Genomic DNA, 19,154 nt, shown 5'->3' on the forward strand with positions numbered 1-19,154 from the left:
AGAAGCACTGGCTAATTATCAGAATTCCTTAAAAACCCAGACATTAATTTGGCACTGAGGACAAACCTCTCAAGAGAATAAAAACTTCTTGAAGCTTGATTTTTTTTTCTTTTCTCTTTGGATCCTTATTATCTAACCTGATGTCTGGCATTTAATAGTTATATAACTCATATTTGTTGAATTGAAATGAGTCACATTTAATATTATTGGTGTATTTATTATCTGGCTGTATTCAAATGATATCATGAAAATCAAATGGATGGCAAACCTTGGAAAATAGCTGAATGATTTGAAACCTGAGTTTCATGGAAATTAATAGCTTTAGAAATGTCAGGAAACTGAAAAATAAAAGAATCAGCACTGCAGAGAATACTTACACTAGGAAGTATGGAATAATGGAAGGAAAACAAATGCTTTCATTAGATTATAAACTCCTCAAGAGCAGAGACTCTTGTTTGTCTGTTGTTGTTGTTGTTTTTAACCACAGACATTAGCACAGTGCCTAAAATATAGTAGATGCTTAATAAATGTTTATTGATTGATTCATTTTCCTATGTGAAGGCTACTTCAGGGATCCTTACTTGAGATCATGTGTAAAATGATGAGTTAATGTGTGAGAAATAATTCATTTGGACACCTCCTCTATTCCAATCAGTATTAGTCAATTTGATATCATTCCATAGGGGTAGTAATTCTAAGTTCTGTATATTAGGCCCCAGAGCTCTGAGTTCTGAGATTGTAAGTTTACTTGCTTAATCATAGGAAGTTAGCTAGAGGCTTTCCACCCTTGTTTTTCCTTTTCATGGTCACCAATCCTAGTGTGGCAGAGGTAACTCAATTACATGGACAATCTTCCAACTTATTTTTGTACCTCTGGACCACTCTCTCTTGTCCAACATGAGCAAGTGGCCACCTCATGACCATCTAGTTGGTAGAGATACTCTTTGCTTTGTCCATAACCCCACTGATATATCCTTTTTGCTAATTATAGCTTATGTATCATATGACAATCAATGGAATTATGTACTTTGTATAGCGACTTTAAAACATTCAGGTAATAGATCTGGTATCAAACATTATAAAGATAAGTCCCTGGAAGAAGGGGGCATCTCAGATTGTGAGGAAGAAATTCTACTTCATTAGAGGGAACCATAGACCCTTTGATAAAGTGTCATTGGCTCAGAATTTTGCCTCAATATCTTTTATTATAAATTAGGCAAATTTAATTCTCAAATTAATGACATCCTAAGATGGGACTGTGATGCTTGGACCTCAACCTTTTTAGGCTTGTGCCTACAAAAGATCCAAAAAAGGAGCTACGCCAGGTCAAATTTTCACCAACAGCTCCCCCATGGACACTGGCCCTGGGAGGTTGGACTCCCCTTGCTGTATGTACCCAAATTCTTTGAGCCTAAGGTAAGTAACTTCAAGATTGTTTAGTCTACCTTGATTTACCCTAAGTTCATTTTATTTAAGAAGGGTCCCTGATTGGGCTGAGGGACTACTTGGATTTGTGAGTAATCTGTCTAAATTTATAAGCTCTAGAGCACTCAAATTCAATTTTTATAAAAATTATATGGCCATAATTTTAAGTTTTTATATACAGACTCTGTTTTTCCTTTTTCCTTTTCTTTCCTTTTGTACTGTTAGGACCAGGGAAATTCAGCTGTGGAATTACTAGTTCCTCATTTTCAGCCAGCTATTCATGTAGTTAACTTTAAAACTTCTTGTTTACAGGATTGAAGTATATCTTTTTTTGGTTTTAAATTCTTTTAACAAAGTGTTAAGGTTAAAGTTCTAGCTATACTGTCTAAAATATCTAATGAGTAGTCGCCAATAAATTATAAGCTTTAGCAAGAGTTAGGCATTTAAGCATTTATTAAGGAGAATAAGAATTTGGTAAAGAGAGAGAGAAAGGCCTAGATTCCTCTATCTATTAAAGGGAGAGCACATTTGTAGCTCCCTTCTCCACCAGAGTACTCAGGAAAGAGAGAGAGTCAGAGTGCCAGGCTTCCCCTTCTTCCTCCCACAAGCAAACATCACTTCCTGATGCCAAAGAAAAGATGCATGGTCTTGCCCTCAGATACCTTCACCTCATGTCGGAGCTTTTCTACAGTAAGTCTCCAGCAGATGGTGTCATTCCAATCATTATAGTCCCCCCTTTGTTTCTTCAAGAAACGGGGTGTTTCCTTGATGAAACAGTCAAAAATAACAGAATATAATATCCTATGCTAACTAACAATATGTTAATAACAATATAGAAAAGGAAGAGAGGAAAGTTTTGTCCAGAGGGGAGGTTTTTTGTCCTCATGAACCAACACTTTGACATTGGTCTTGCAAAGGGAGGGCCTCTGCAGAGAGTACATGTTACAGATGGTGTATATTATAACAGAAAGAGAAAAAGAAAACCAACAAAACCAAACTGTTCATTTAAAGTCTTTGAAAGTCTTTCTTAGATGATTCTTGTGACGTCCTCTGGGTCTAGTCATGGAATGGAAGTCTTTTCCGGGGGTGATGTGTGGATGCTGGTAATCAGCCAGGAAAATTTCCTACAAAATTGAGCATAACAAAACTTTAAAATAACTTTGTCAATAATCAAATAAAACAATGAAAGTTCTCAAAAAATGTCTAAGGGAATTCAAAATCTTAGTTGTTACACATGAAACATATAATAAAACAAAAATTGAAACATTCTTTAAAACTTAATATTACTATAGTCCCCCTTTATGGAGGGTAAATTGAGAAGACAATTGCTGCGATTTTAATTTCTAAAAATAATTTTTATCTTTGTATCATTGCTTTTTGCATCATCTGCCTAATTATCCTCATGCCATTATGAGAAATTTTAAAAATCTAATATAATTGGTAACAGATGTCAAGGCCAAATTCAACACTGTATCATGACACATGAGATAATATGGGGGTTACCATAAAAGAACACAGAAATGATGGAATATGAGCATTCCCACACTTGAGCAATATGTACTACCCATGTAGTATGTCAGGCTTAAAATATGTGGATGGAATATTATGTCCATGCCACCGAACATATTGGAGGAAACTGAGTCAGACTTAATCAGATGCATGGAATTGAGATGTCCATGGCATCAGACATGTAGGAGGGGGCATAGAAGCCAGGTATAGAATGAGATGGGTGGGATCAAAACTTCCAGCCATCTGTACAATATTATGGGGAAAAAGAAAAAATTAAAATTAAACCAAGAGAATCCAACCTCAACATTTGTCAAAAGCCGTTCCCTCGGCCATACCTTGACTTCATGCATGTCTCCCCTCATGTGACAGTTCAATGTCTGTTCTTGCATGTATTCCTCTTGTGATTGGATGGCATCTTGGCCAACTGGCATCTGATAACTAATAACAAAGGCAATTAATGTCTTAAATGATGTTACCATATTCCAAATCTCCTGTGGATTTAAAAATTGAGGATAATAAATGATTGCAAAAAAAAAACGTGAATACATCTTGACTCAGAATATAATATATAATTATGAAACAATTTCAAATAATACCTTTTTTTTTTACTAAGTATACAATTACTTTTGTGAAAAATCAGAACATATTTAAATACAAGTTAAAGCACAAGAAAACTTTTTTTTGAAAAAAGAAAACTTTTACAAATGTTCCCCTATTTTTTTTTTTGGAATATGCTTATCAAAAATAATGCTTCTCCATGGCAACCCTTTTCCAGTGACATGCTTTATAGAGTTGAATCAAATAATCAGTTGAGAGAAAAAAATAACAAAAACAAACAACTCAGAATATGGGAGCACAATACTCGTAGAATTAACATATTATGAAATCAAAACCATCTTGCAATGTTTCAAAATTAGATAGATGAATGAATAGAAGAAAATACACATGGAACAATAAAAGAAAATGAAATTCAAACTAGGGAAATCTAAATGAATATGAACTTAATATTAATAAGAGTATTATAAAATATAAACTTGATCAAATGACTATGAAAAGCTTTTACAAATATTCTTTTTGTTAAAAAAGCTAAGTTTGAGAAAATAAGTTTAGGATATTGTTTTGACCAAAACATTGGAACTTTTGATTACTTAGAAAGTTATTGAATATTATTGAATAGTCTCCCAAAATTGGCTTAGGACAAATGAAACATTAATATTGCTAAATTCTTCATCAGTCTGATTTTTTCTTCCTGTGATTATATTTCAGCAAAAATATAGAGGAATGGATCTTTAACCAGCTCTTCTATCTATTAGGAACTTGTTCTAACAATACAAAGTACACCTTAAATGGGTAAACCCAATTGGCAAATAATACTAAAGAGATTTTGTATTATTATAAAATTACATTTTGTATGAGATTAAAAAATAATTAACATAATCAGGAAACAGAAGAATCCTGCTGACAGCAGGACCCCAGCCACAAGATGCTCATAAGTTCTTTACTCAAGGAGTGGAGACAGGTGAGTTCTTAATGTAAAACTTATGTTGAAACCAATTGATTAGTGAAAATGCATTCAAATTGTAAAAATAAGTCACTAGTAAGTTAGGGAAAGAATTATTGAAGATAGAATTAAACAAGAATTTTTTTTGTTTTGTTTTTGTTGAGGCAATTGGGGTTAAGTGACTTACCCAGGGTCACACAGCTAGTAAGTGTCAAGTGTCTGAGGCCAGATTTGAACTCAGATCCCCTGACTCCAGGGCTGGTGCTCTATCCACTACAACACCTAGCTGCCCCAAACAAGAATATTTTTAAAAGATAGATATAGGAATAAGTTGAGTGCATGTATACCTAATAGAGGGAGCTCAGGTTAAAAAAGATCAAATTAAAATGAGTATATCACTTACAAAAGTATAAAATACTGAAATTTTGATGGAAAACCAGAATTTACAAATTATTTACCAATATCTGTGACATTCCTGTGCCACAGTGTGGCTTTGGCTGATCGCCTTGGACATTGTCAAAATAGCTGGATAAATGTTTTTCCAGCATAAAAGAAGTTAACTTTTAGAAGTAGATAGATGATTTTATTTTCTCCAAAGATACCCTAAAATGAGGAACTTCTTGTGCTAAGTGGCTTGTTTTGGAACATATTTCCCTATCACTTACAAAAAAAGAATATGTGATTGTAACCAATCTGATGGTCCAAAAGCACTGTAACAATTGGAATGACACCATCTGCTGGAGACTTACTGTAGAAAAGCTCCACCATGAGGAGAAGGTCTCTGAGGGCAAGCCATGTGGTCAAGGTCCTTAGCGTCAGGAAGTGACATTTGCTTGTGTGTACTGTCTATCAAGCCTACCAGCCAATCAACTTGAGGAGCCTCCCATTTCTGGGAGGGGGACAAAAAGTAGGAAGCGGACACTGGCAGAGGGCTTCTCTCTCTTTTTGGTTCCTGACCTCACCATGGTGGGTCAGATGATAGGGTCTCTTAGAAATAGTTAGATTATTACCTTTCTCTCTGATCCTAATGCTCTTTAATAATTACTTAAACATTTAAATACTCTTGCTGAAGCTTATGATTTGTTGGTGACTACTCATTAGATTTTGGATAGTATAGCTAGAATTTTAGCCCCTTATATAAATTGGCATGAATTGCACATTTGGAACCATTAGAAAACCAAAAAGGGATTTACTAGAGGAATTAAGCAAGTAGAAGAAAAAAAGAATAGTGTTGCATAAGGAAATAAGAAAAGTTGAGAATGAGTAGATGGGTAAAGAAAATTGGATTTTGTTTCCACTGATAGCATAAATTCAGGGAATGAAAGTAAATAATTTTGAAGTTTTGAAAAGGAGATTTTAGAGAGCATCATAATCCAACTGAAATGAAAAAAAAATTAGAAATATTTTTAAAGCAATATCCTTTGAGAGTTTCTTCATGTCTTCCTTCCCCAATCAATATAATAACACAAAATAAGTTTCATAAGATGCATGTTAATTGATCAAAAGCCAAAGAATTATCTCTTTGCTCTGGTTTAAATAGTTATGTTAAAATATTAGTAATTTAGAAAACTTAAAGAATTTGGTTTGGTCCTTTGGCTAATTCAAAGAAACAAACAAGTGATAATTGAAAGTTAGAAGTGTCCCCATGAATTTTTTTTAACATAAGCCAACTAAAAATAATGGAACTCCATGCAAAATGAAGTTTGGTTACTGCCACTATCATTAGAAATACAAATTGATTGGGTTTAAAGTATTGTAATAGTAATAAATTAGAGAATCTAATCAGTCTTTGTATATACAAAGGGGATGATAAAGATTTATACCTATCTCCCAGGTTGTTGGGAGAAACAGATAATTGTGAAGTGCTTAACACAGTGCCTTGCTTGTGTAAAATGTGTGCATTATAATATTCATACCTTGTGGGAATAGAGTTGAACAAAATGCTATCCCATTTATAGGTACTTTTTCTAATTGGCATAGAATGTTAACACAATTGGGGAATTATTGACTAAATATTTTAAAGTATTACTATAAATAGGCTTAAGCAACTTTCAAGACAGAAAAAGCACATCATGTAGTAGGTACTACATAAACTACTATGGATAGCATGAAAATGCCAAGGGGTAATAAGATAAATGACTTTCTATGAAACGATATATTTGAAAGGTATTTAACTAAATTATTATCATCTGATTGGTGATGCTTGACTATAGCAAGGCTAAGAGAAGCTGTTCAAAGCAAGTTTATTCTTTTCAATGTGAATATTATTATGTTATAAATATATCTGTTATATGATTATAGGAGTATATTTTCTTCTTAAAAACCTAGAAAATGATGATGGTGGTGGTGGTGGTGGTGATAATTACTATTGAGAGGAAAGCATGGTAAAATATTCTTAGGAGATCTTTGGTTATGAGGTTCCTTGAGATGAGCCCTGCTGACAGGGTATTATGAAATAGTAACACTGCCACTTGGCGACCTAGGACCTCTCCCACCCAAATTGAAAAAATGAAACTTTTGAATAAAAGTGTGTATCATTTAGAATCATTTGGAAACTCATATAATTCTATCTTTTAATGCTATCATTTTGAAGCAACTATTCTGTGTGTATGAACTTGTGATGAAGAAGTGGGTAATTATAAATACCAAATAAAAAGTTTGTGTTCAGAATTTTAATTTTTTTCAGTTGTTATTTGAATTTGCCAACCTAAAATGTAAATTCTCTGGTCTAAAGATGTTCATATTAATGCTATTACACTTAAACCCAATTGCTTCACAAAAACAAACAAAAAAATAAAATAAAAAACAAAAATTTGTATTAAGACCTATTTTGTCAGAGATTTTTAAGAGAAAGGGATCTCCTCAAATGACCTGAACTGGATAAGTAAATCCACCAGAAGCTATCCTGAAGCCCTACTCATTCTAGTATTCTAAAGAGGAGAGTTTGCCAGAGAACCACAGAACTGTCTCAGAGGATGTTTCAGAGACTTGACAACTGTATAAGATGGGGTGAGGTGAATTTTTCCATAGCAGTTGATTTTTCTTCATGTAATTTGTGGTGGATTTGCTATAGACTATTGCCATGGGACTCTGTGTTGTGATAGTTGTGGAAACTTTTTAAAGTCTGCTTCAAAGAAGCCATATACCCCCATATGCCCCTTCAATAATAGTTGTCCTATAACTCTCACTACTTGCCTCAGTTGTGCTGCATGTCACCTGCAAAAGTGTTACTTTAAGGGCATGCACCTTGGAGTCTGCAAAGTCGTAACATTTACAGAATGTCATGAAATTTCCATGAGACATAGTGAATTTAATCTTCCTCCATTAACACCTTCTCACACTCTGCCTTATGTTTTGGTAAGCATGTCATCTGAGATATCGTTACGTTCATCATCCTCTCCACAAATGGATTCTAATCCACTTATTCCTGAATCTGTAGTTAGGAACTGAATATTCCCTTTCAGTCTCTTATTTTGGCTTTTGCTCTACCATTGACAGTAATTATTAATAATTCCTTTGTTCACAGAATGTATCCTATTCCTTATTTTCCTCTACTTCCTATTCTTTAGTCATCTAGATTTGTTTGTGCTGTCTGCTGGGATGTTACTCTCATCATCATAGTGGAGTGGCTGTTTGTCAAAATTGCTTCAATCACTCTCATAAACTCAAGAGCTCTCTAGAACATGCATACAGAACAAACAATTGCCCTATGGTCCCTCAAGTTACATATTTTATAGGGCATGTTTTATTAAGAGGTACCTGTCCCTAATGGTCAGTGAGAGAATGACCAGCATTTAGTGTATATTTAATATATTATGAGTTAATGTTAAATCAAACAGAGAACAATCAGTATAAGTTGTGCCCATTTCCCTCTTCTCTAATGTCACCTTTGCACTTCAGTAAGGGGACTGCCCCCTTCTCATTTTGTGTTGCACTGGAAAACTGCCTTCCTTGCATTTAGATTGTAATGATCCAAAAAATACTGGGATCTTCCCGTGGATCAAAGGTGGGGAATGTGAAAAATAATTCATTTCGATCCCTATTTTATTCCAATAAGTACTAATAAATTGGATATGATTATAAATTCTATATATTAGGCCCCAGAGCTCTGAGCTCAGAGACTGTAAGTTCACTTGTTTTATCATAGGAAGCTAACTAGAGGCCCTCCACTCTTCATTTTCCTTGTCATGGTGACTTAAGTCCAGTGTAGCAGAAATGACTCAATTAATTGGAAAGTCCTCCAACTTATTTTTATATCTTCAGACCACTCTCTTTTGTCCAACATAAGCAAATAACAATCTCATAACCATTTAATTAGCAGAGATAATCTTTGCTTTACCCATGACCCTGCTGACATACCATTTTTGCTTATTTTAACTTATGTATCATATGTCCACCAATGAAATTCTGTACTTTGTATAGTCACTTTAGAGCATCCAGGTAACAGGTCTGGTATCAAACCTTATAAAGATATGTCAGGGAGCTAGGTGGCACAGTGAATAAAGCACTGGCCCTGGATTCAGGAGTACCTGAGTTCAAATCCGGCCTCAGACACTTGACACTTACTGGCTGTGTGACTCTGGACAAGTCACTCAACCCCAATTGCCCCGCAAAAAATAAAAATAAAAATATGTCCCCTGGAAGAAGGGGCATCTCAAACCATGAGGAAGATTTGACATCCACTTCAATAGAGGGAACCATGGACCCTTTGATAAAGTTCCATCGGCTCAGAGCTCTGCCTTAGTTTCTTTTTTGGTAGACTGAACAATTTTAATTCCACAAATGTAGAGGCTCAAATTATCTTTTGAACACATAGCCAGTTTTCCATTTGTCATACTTAAGTCCAACTTACCTTATGAAACTTATGTGGTAAAAATCAGCTAATTTGACTACCTCTCTTTCCTAAGGATGGACACATACTAAAAGTGTTTAGCAGAAGTCAGGCCTCCATAGGAAAAAGATATGCTAGGCAGGTCATTCTGAGTTTAGCCCATGTGTCCAGGACCCCAGGTGTATACAGACTTAGAAATCATACAAATTGAAAGGCCAGCTTGCCTCCTCAAATATTTCTGAGATAGGAAGAGTTTGAGAATCCTAGGGTTGGATCTGAAGTTGTATCTGGGACACATCTCAGGTCACCAATCTCAGTTGTTCTTTAAATTGTATTAATAATTATTTTGTGAGGAAAAGTTTGGTGAATGAATCAGCATGGCAGATAGCTCCTTAAATTCTCTATTTCACTTAGGCTCCTTAGTGCCTTTAATTGTATGACATTGTAGGTATATGACTTGACTACACCAAAATGATTCCCCAATATCAGCGTTGGTACAGGAAGAACAATCTAGAGATCTATACAGAAGAAAATATATGCTCTATTGCAATTATTTTTTTTTCATGTCACTTTTCTCATGGACTATATCATTTGGAGTGGAGGGAAGTGTGGAATGTTAAGTTACCAGTCTCCATGATCTCACATGCATCTGGTCCCATATCATTTTGTACTCTTCTTATATACTTATATCAATTTGTAATTCACTTATTTTTTGCATGTTTCTATACCTCTTACTAATTTATAAGCACATCGAATGTGGGGCCATTTGTTACTTATCTTTTTTTAGTACCTCCAAGATCCTAGAACCTTATGAGAACATTTCACATCAAAGGTACTTGACTGGGGCAGCTAGGTGGCACAGTGGATAGATCACCGGTTCTGGAGGCAGAAGGACCTGAGTTCAAATCCAGCCTCAGACACTTAACACTTACTAGCTGTGTGACCCTAGGCAAGTCACTTAAGTCACTTAACCCCAATTGCCTCACCAAAAAAAAAAAGGGGGGGTACTTGATAAATATTAACAAATGAACTAAAAGGGAAACTTTATAAATACTTAGGAAATGAATATGTGTATAATCCTGATGCATGGGTGTTACAAAGGTAGTGCACAAGGCTTGGGCTTCAGCCAAGAATAATGAGCAATTCATTCTTCATTGAAAGTATAATGCTTGAAGGACAAATGATGGATTTGTTAAGAGGGTGTGTTGATCATACCATCTTGTATAACACATATGTTTCCTTGTTTAAAGAGTTGGGGTGGTTTTACTATAAACACTGTACTCATCTGTGTGAACTGGGATAAATGTCAAAATTTATGCAAAAAGTATGCTTACTTAATAGCCTTTTATTTCTATAACACTGTCAAATCACAGCTTGGATTACTGAGCAACTAAAAAAAAAATCTATACCATCCCTTGGAGATCTAGATAAAAAATTAAAATAAAAAAAGAAGAGGAGGGGCAGCTAGGTGGTGCAGTGGATAGAGCACTGGCCCTGGAGTCAGCAGTACCTGAGTTCAAATCCGGCCTCAGACACTTAACACTTACTAGCTGTGTGACCCTGGGCAAGTCACTTAACCCCAATTGCCTCACTAAAAAAAAAAAAGAAAACAAAACAAAACAAAAAAGAAGGGGACTAATTGAAGCAATAACTTTTATGATGATCCATAAAAGTATTGTCCAATTCATCTTTATAATAAGAACTTTTATACTGCACATTCCCCAAAATGCTTCCTCCAAATGATTTTCCAGAGATGTCATCTTACACTTTAAGTTGTTCTGGAAGAAATGTAGAACAGGCTTCATTACTACCACTTATTACTAAGGATGGTGGGGTATAAAATGGATAACCCATGATTCAACAAGTCTGAAACAAGAATAAGACTAATATTGTACTCAATTCACAGCTTCACACAATTAAGAAACTAGTGTTTTCTGGGTATTGAATAAGAAGCAAACTTCTTGGGACATCATGCTAATGATACTGGTATTCCCCTACTTTTTTATGAATCTCAAAATCAATTCCTTCAGGTCACAGTGTTTCAAATTCAATACCCTACAGAGCATCTCTGAAGCTACACTTTGAAAAACACCAAATAAAATTTAGCTCTACCTTGAATTTTACTTTCTTTTTTAAAAATATTTTTATCATAAAATTATTTTATTATTTTCCAGTTACATATAAAGGTAGTTTTCAATATTTGTTTTCATAAGATTTAGAGTTCCAAATTTTTCTCCCTCCCTCCCTTCCCTCACCCCTTCCCAAGACAGAAAGCAATCTGATATATGTTATATATGTACATTAAACATATTTCTGCATTAGTCATGCTGTGAAAGAAGAATCAGAACACAAGGGGAAAATCTCAGAAAAGAAAAACACAACCAAAAAGTAGAAACAGTATGGTTCAATCTGCATTCTGAATCCACAGTTCTTTTCCTCTGGATGTGAAAGACATTTTCTATCATGAGTTCTTTGGAATTATCTTGGGTCATTGCACTGCTGAGAAGAGCCAATTCTATCATAGTTGATCACCATACAATGTTGCTGTTACTGTGTACAATGTTCTGCTAACTTTACTCAGCATCAGTCCACTTAAGTCTTTCCAGGTTTTTCTGAAATCTGCCTGCTCATAATTTCTTACAGCACAATAGTATTGCATTACATTCTTATACCACAACTTGTTCAGTCATTCCCCAATTGATGAGCATTCCCTCAATTTCCAATTCTTTGCCACCACAAAAAGAGCTGCTATAAATATTTTTGTACATGTAGGTCCTTTTCCCTTTTCTATGATCTCTGTGAGATACAGACCTAGTAGTGTTATTACTTGGTCAAAGGGTATGCACAGTCCCATAGCCCTTTGGCCACAATTCCAAATTGCTCTCCAGAATGGTTGGATCATTGAACTTTACTTTCTAAATAGAATGGGACTTTGTCTATACCATCTCTATATTTCTCTTTTACTATTTTCACAAATCTCGTATCAATTCTTTTATCATTAACAATGATAGCATAGGCTATGCCCACCCTAGGCAGAATTATAGATTAGAGAGTTTGTCTTTGCTGTCTTTCCCAATTCCTCTTCTAAACAAGAAAATTATCATGACTCTGTCCTAAAAGCTCTGAGCTTAGCATGAAAAGAATTATTTAGAAATCTACATAGAAGGAAATATATGCTATACTGTAATGTGATGATGATATTTACATGAACATTAGGAAAATGAAGAGACAGAATTAACAGTGACATGAATGATAAACTCTCATTTTGTCAAAGATATGTCCCCAAAATCCTCAAGCAAAATATAAGCAGCTTTATAAAATGTATACAAGCCACAAAATAATAACTTCCTATACCGTTAAATCGTTGGGTGAATAGAGTGCTGGGTCTGGAGTTCAAAGTCAGCCTCAAATACTCACTAGCTATGTAACCTTGAGAAAGTCATGAAATCTCTTTTTGCTTCAGTTTCCTCAACTATTAAGTGAGCATACTTATAGCACCTACCTGCTAAGGTTATTGTAATAATCAAATAAGATACTATTTGTAAAATGTTTAATACAATATCTGGCAGACTCATAGTAGGCACTATTATTAATTATTATCAATGCTAGCTAGGAAGAGAAGGAGTTGTTATTTGCTATCCAGTTGGGTACTTTGCATTCCATATGTCATTTTTAGAAAGATTTCCTTTCCGGGGCACCCACTAGCAGCACACTAGGGTGCTTCCTTCTTATGAGAAGGAAATAAAGAGCCTTTGCCACACCCCTGTTGAGTTCCTGAAAATTATTGAGAAGAGGATGGATTTTTCCCTCACAACTGGAGGTCCCACTGAGATGTAAGGAGCTGTGAGGCCCTCTGGGTTCCAGCACTCCCAGCGCTCTTTGTCAGTGATGGTCGCTCTTTGCCAGTAATGGTCGGAGCCCGGAGGGGGCTACCCCCAAGTCCTGAGTCTGAGGAATTCAGCACAGATGTCACAAATACAGGGTGGAGCATGCTCACCAAGGGGATAAGAATTTATAAAAACAGGGACTGCCTTGGGGAGGAAAGAAAAGCCAGTGCTCTGGTTTGTTAGGCTCATGGTTGGGAGTCCCTGCTATATATCTTTTGCAGGGGTATTGGGTGAATTTATGAATGAAAGCTTACCTCCCAGGATTGTGAGGATACAGCAAAATGTCATTGGGGTTTAGTATAATGTTTTGTTTGGGGGGGAAAGCCAGGAGAGAGGTCCCTGAATTTCATCTCTTGAGAAGAGAGCATGGTACAGAGGTGTGGCTCTCTGGGATGCCTTTTTCCCTGAGTAGGAGATGAGCCGGCATGTGTGTGTGTGTGTGTGTGTGTGTGTGTGTGTGGTGGTGGTCCTGGTCCTGGTCCAGTGTTGTCATCATCTTGGAGGGCCATCCCCCACTGGTGGTGACTGAGGGAATTTGGGTGAGGAGCAGCTCCAGATCCCTCAGGTCATCTCTCTCTCCCCTTCACACCACTGGGACAGCAGCCACACCTAATTCTGTCTTCCCTGGAGGTGGAGGAGACTGGAGGGTGGTGGTCCTGGAGTTACTCAGTGTGTCTGTCCTTTGGTTTGGTTTACTGGGGAGGGGGTTCTTTTAATTTGCCCCAGGGAACTTCTCTGGTAAACTAGGTCCATTAGAAAAACAAAAGGGTTTGCTTGGGGAAAGTGGGGGAGGCCCATGGGTCCTTCAAGAGTCTGGGATTAACAAAGATCAGTTAGCCCCAGGCAATTCATTTGCTTGGGAAAGGGGGGGTGTGAATTCAGTGCCTTTTCTTAGAAAAGAGTAAATTATGTGTATATAATACTTGTGGGATTTAGGAGGCTCATTCTATTTGAGAGTTAATTTGTTGCAAAGAAATTAATACTAGGGCATCCAAATTGCTGCACTAAACTGTGAAAGGGATTTTGCTGTTTTAATCTGAACTTATTGGTATATTACCAAAACTTTATTATTTGGTTTGCAGCTTTTGTGAGAAATCATTTTTTAAAAATGTTTGAGAATTCCACTTTAAAATCCTGAGAAAACTGTTGATTCCATGTTTTAATTGGCGAACTGTTGACAGATGGAAATTATGGTAATATTTAGCAATTGTTGCATGCTATTGTAAATTGGTCTTATGATTTTGCTAAGGGTTAAATACTGTTTGAGTTTATTGATTAACTGAAAGTTTTCACTGCATCTTTTGTGTAAGAAATTATACCTATTTAGCCCTCCTCATTGATTCAGATAAAAGTTTTCTATTCATAGAGATTTTCACTCTTTTACATTAATTGCCTTTATTCTGAGTTATCAGATCTGAGCAAACAAGGTGCCAACTATCTATGGGGAGAGAGGACTCGATTTCCCCTGCACTGTATTCCATGAGGCTTGGCAACTTCTGTTCTTTTATGGTAACCACCATGATCATCCCAGGTGGCATGATAAACACAATGTTGAATTTGGCCATGGCATCTGGTACTAATGGTATTGTCATGGGGCGCAGAGCACCCCAGAATTTCTCTGGGGCACACCGAGGAATCTTCTCCTTGAGAAACTAAACCAGAGGACAGATAAGGCCTAGAGGAACCAAATCGGACTGAGCTAGTTTGGGATTCCTACCCTTCATTCCGGTCTCCCTTATCCTGGGGAGATAAGTTTGGGTGTGGCTTCGGCCTTTGTGTTCTGAAGAGGGATCCGTAGCCACCCCTCACCCAATTCCTCTAGTCACTACTAGTGGGGGATGGTCCTCCACTCCTCACCCAATTCCCCCAGCTACCACCAGTGGGGGATGGTCCACCTTCATTAAAGGAACTTTTCACAGGCAGATGGTCCACCCCCATCAGTCCTCTATAAAAGTACCTTCCGGTCTCCTGTTCGAGGAGATTTGGTACCTCTGAGCCATGTGCTTTATGCCAAATCTCCCCATGAAAAGTCTAAGGATTTCTTTCATGGTTTCCCTCCCCCCACCCTTCCCTTCCCTTGCTCCTAAATAAACTATCAGCTTGTTCTAACTAAGTTTTGTGTGCAAGAGGGTGTAATTCTTTAAAGAGGAATTCCCAAGAACCCCAACCCGTACCCCATTTTTCCACTATATCAGTATTAGATTCTTTATGAAACAAAGATGAAAAGTCTATTCTTAATTGTCTTATATTAAATTAGAAGGGTATTAGGAGTATAACTTTATGGACTCCTTTGCAAGTGGCTTGGGGAAGTTTTTAACATCTCAAGTTTGTTTCAAGAGAAATAGAAGACTTCAGAAATAACCTCTCCAAGTCCAGAAAGGAAATTAGGAAACCCTGAAACTCCTGAGTTACAGGCCAATGAAGTTAAGGATGTGAGACAGACAGCAGAGACAGAGATTGGGTTTGGAGATTCAGATGCTTGGACGGAATGGGTCAGCGCTTTAGGAAGACCAGCTGCCCATAATCTAAATCCACATTTTAGCCCAGAGGGGTTCCAGTGTCTCCTTCAATTATACCAGAACGGGTTGGCAAAGTGTGGGAGTTGCAGGGATTTGAAGCTACTCTTCCCTGTAATAAAAAGGACAGCAGAAAAGATCATACCCACTTTTGTTGGAGTTCCAGGAAACGATCCTGCCTGTCTCTCCAGATGGGTGAGAGAAGGTTTTCTGGTCTTGGGTAATATGAGTTGCGTCCAAACATGGGAAGTAACCGAGAAAAACTCGGTATATTTTTCATCCCTGATCCTCCCCCGAGCTGACCTATGGTGGTATTGTGGTTGAAGACCAACCTTACCCCCTAACTGGGCTGGGACTTGCAGGTTGGTGTGGCTGGCCACCCCCTTTACCAAGGTCATGCAAGTAATGAGTATCAAAAGTAGTATTTCTGAGCATTTCTCTGAATCTGAGTCTAAATCAAGAAAGAAACACAGCCCAGAGGGGCAAAAAGGGTCACCTGACACTCTAATCTGCCTAGATAGCATAGGATTCACAGATTTAGACCAAAAGGAAGAGGAGATATTCAATAAATGGAATGAGAGGAGCCAAATAGTCAAAAATAAAGAGGAGGGATTGTGAGAAAATAGGTAGTTGTCTCTTCTCAATGTGGATATAACAGTTAGTCATACTCCTCCTGACCTGTTTGTAGGACAAAGGTCTCAGATCTCCTTCTCCCTCTCAGGTTAACACAATCACATGGTTCAAGGAGCCCTGGTCTCAATAAGGTCTGCTCCAGAGTTGTGTCCATATAAGGAAGTATAAGGTCTACTCCTGTGTTATGCCCATACAAGGAAGAGGGGTGGGAATACTGTGTTCAGATTAGCTAGGTTTTGTGCCTAGATTGTAACCCTTGAATTTTTGGACCAGTGATGAAAAAGGGAAGGGTCCATTTGCGTTAGGGACTAGGGTATAAGACAGGGCCTTTGAGCCTCCTTTCTTTGCACCCACTAGCTGTACACTAGGGTGCCTCCTTCTCATGAGAAGAAAATAAAGAGCCTTTGCCCCCCCCCCAAAAAAAGAAAAAGATTTCCTTTCCAACTAACAAAGTATTTTCAATCAGTAGGATCTAAAACCATTAGCAAAAACAATATACTTTAATGGGGAAATTGCTGGCTTTAAAACCCATATAGTTCTAATATTTTTATACTTACTACTTTTGATACTCATTACTTGCATGACCTTGGACAACTCCCTGAACTTTACTTGGACTCATTCTTCTCTTCTCTTAAATAAAGACTAAAACTCTACCTTTTGATCTAGCATATCTTTTGATCTACCTATATTATTACTAGCCCCATATCCTAAAGTGATCAAAGAAAGAGGAAAAGGACCCATATATAAATATTTATAGCAACTCCTTTGTGGTGACAAAAAACTAAAAACTAAAGAGTGCCCTGGAAAATTGAGGAGTGGCTCAACAAATTTTCATATATGAACTAAAAGAAGACTATTATGCCATAATAAATAGAAATAAAAGGGATTGTTTCAGAGAAATCTGGGAAGATTTGTATGAACTAATGAAGAGTGATATAAACACAACAAAAAGGACAATTTATACAGCAACAACATTTTAGAAAATGACTTTGAAAGACTTAAAAATCCTGATCAATACAATGAGAAGGATTAGTTCAGATTACCATAACTAAAAATGTTAATAGACTTAATTCATCTTGTATGACTATGAGTACTTGTTAGAATGTTTTTGTCTTTCTTTTCAGTATGGGGAAAAAGCTGGAAAGGAAAGAAAAAATGCTTATTAATTGATTAAATAAAATTTAATTAAATAATAAAATGAAGACTAGATGATTTCAAAGGTCCCCTCTAGCCCTAAACCCTATAGTCCTTAATGAATTCACTCATATGATGTCACCACCTTCATTAGATTTACAAGTGTTTAGTTTTACTAATCCTTCTGTCATAGGGTGCAGAGCACCCCAGAAATTCTCTGGGGCACATCAAGGAACCTTCTCCTTGAGAAACTAAACCAGAGGACAGATAATGCCTAGAGAGATAAACTGAACCAAATCAGACTGAGCTAGCTTGGGATTCCTACCCTTCATTCTGGTCTCCCTTACCCTGGAGAGATAAATTTGGGTGTGGCTGTGGCCTTTGTGTCCTGAAGAGAGGTCTGTAGCCACCCCTTACCCAATTCCTCTAGCTACTACCAGTGGGGGATGGTCCTCCACTCCTCACCCAATTCCCCCAGCTACCACCAGTGGGGGATGGTCCTCCCTCACTAAAGGAACTTTCCACAGGCAGATGGTCCACCCCCATCAGTCCTCTATAAAAGTACCTTCCAGTCTCCTGTTCGAGGAGATTTGGTACCTCTGAGCCATGTGCTTTGGGCCTATCTCCCCATGAGAAGTCCAAGGATTTCTTTCATGGTTTCCTTCCCCCCACCCTTCCCTTCCCTTGCTCCTAAATAAACTACCACCTTATTCTAACTACTTTTGTGTGCAAAAGGGTGTAATTCTTTAAAGAGGAATTCCTAAGAACCCCAACCCCTGATCCAACCTGTACCCCATTCTCCCCCCATTACATTTTGGCACCCTGAATGTCTGTAGGGACACGGGAATTTCCTCTTTCCTCTTAGCACACAAAACTGGGGGGGTGGGAACCTCCCTTCTGGGTTTCCTTTCTCCCTCTTCCGCCTGACTCAACCTCCCGTTTGAGTCACAGAGAGGTAGAGAGAGGGTCAGCTTCCACGCGACAGCGGAGGGCAGCCTGAGTCTCCCTCCCTTGCCAAAAGCTCAAACAGACATCTGGACCACGCTTGGCACACAAAACCTGGAGGTAGGGCCCTACCTTCTGGGTTTCTCTTCTCCCTCTCCCACTGGACTCAACCTCCCATTTGAGTCACAGAGAGGTAGAGACGGTCGGCGTCTGCACGACAGCAGAGAGCAGCCTGGGACTGTTAGATATCCAAACCACACTCAGACCCTCAGACTACATGTTTCTGGGTAAGAACATTTATGCTTATGTGTCTATCCCTTACCAGCGCTCTGCTCTTGGTTCAGACTATTCTCCTTAGACAGTAGTTATGGGACAGAAAGGGAGTGTTCCGAAAAATTCACCTCTGGGGTGCATCCTAAGAGGTTGGACTAAATTGGAACTTAAAAACCTAAGAAAGAGATGTATGATACATTTTTGTAACAATTTATGGCCACATTATCCTCTAGGAAGTGAAGGAAATTGGCCTGTACACGGCACCCTTAATTATAATACCATCTTGCAATTGGACAAGTTTTGCAAGCGTGAAGGGAGATGGACAGAGATTCCATACATATCAGCTTTTATGACTTTAAGCCAGAAGTCAAAGGGAAAGGATGAGGTCCCCTTGCTGGCTGATAATCACTGCAAGTCCAAGCAATTAGCTAACCCTTAGGGTACCTCCTCTGAGACCCCAGCCCCTCCTCCTCAAACTCATTCCCTACCTATTTCTCCTT

At 37.6% G+C, this 19,154-nt stretch overlaps 1 protein-coding gene across 1 annotated transcript in view; it reads right to left on the reverse strand.

Moving 5' to 3' along the window:
- ARSF (arylsulfatase F) overlaps positions 1-13,257 on the reverse strand; it is a 64,345-nt gene extending 51,088 nt beyond the window's left edge. Inside the window, exon 1 of the mRNA XM_043993441.1 lies at positions 13,079-13,257. Coding sequence (XP_043849376.1) covers positions 13,079-13,257 — 179 coding nt within the window. The remainder of the gene's footprint in view (positions 1-13,078) is intronic.
- Positions 13,258-19,154: the final 5,897 nt, after the last annotated feature.

Source organism: Dromiciops gliroides, chromosome 3 (assembly GCF_019393635.1).
Source record: "Dromiciops gliroides isolate mDroGli1 chromosome 3, mDroGli1.pri, whole genome shotgun sequence".
In the NCBI taxonomy this organism is placed as follows: domain Eukaryota; kingdom Metazoa; phylum Chordata; class Mammalia; order Microbiotheria; family Microbiotheriidae; genus Dromiciops; species Dromiciops gliroides.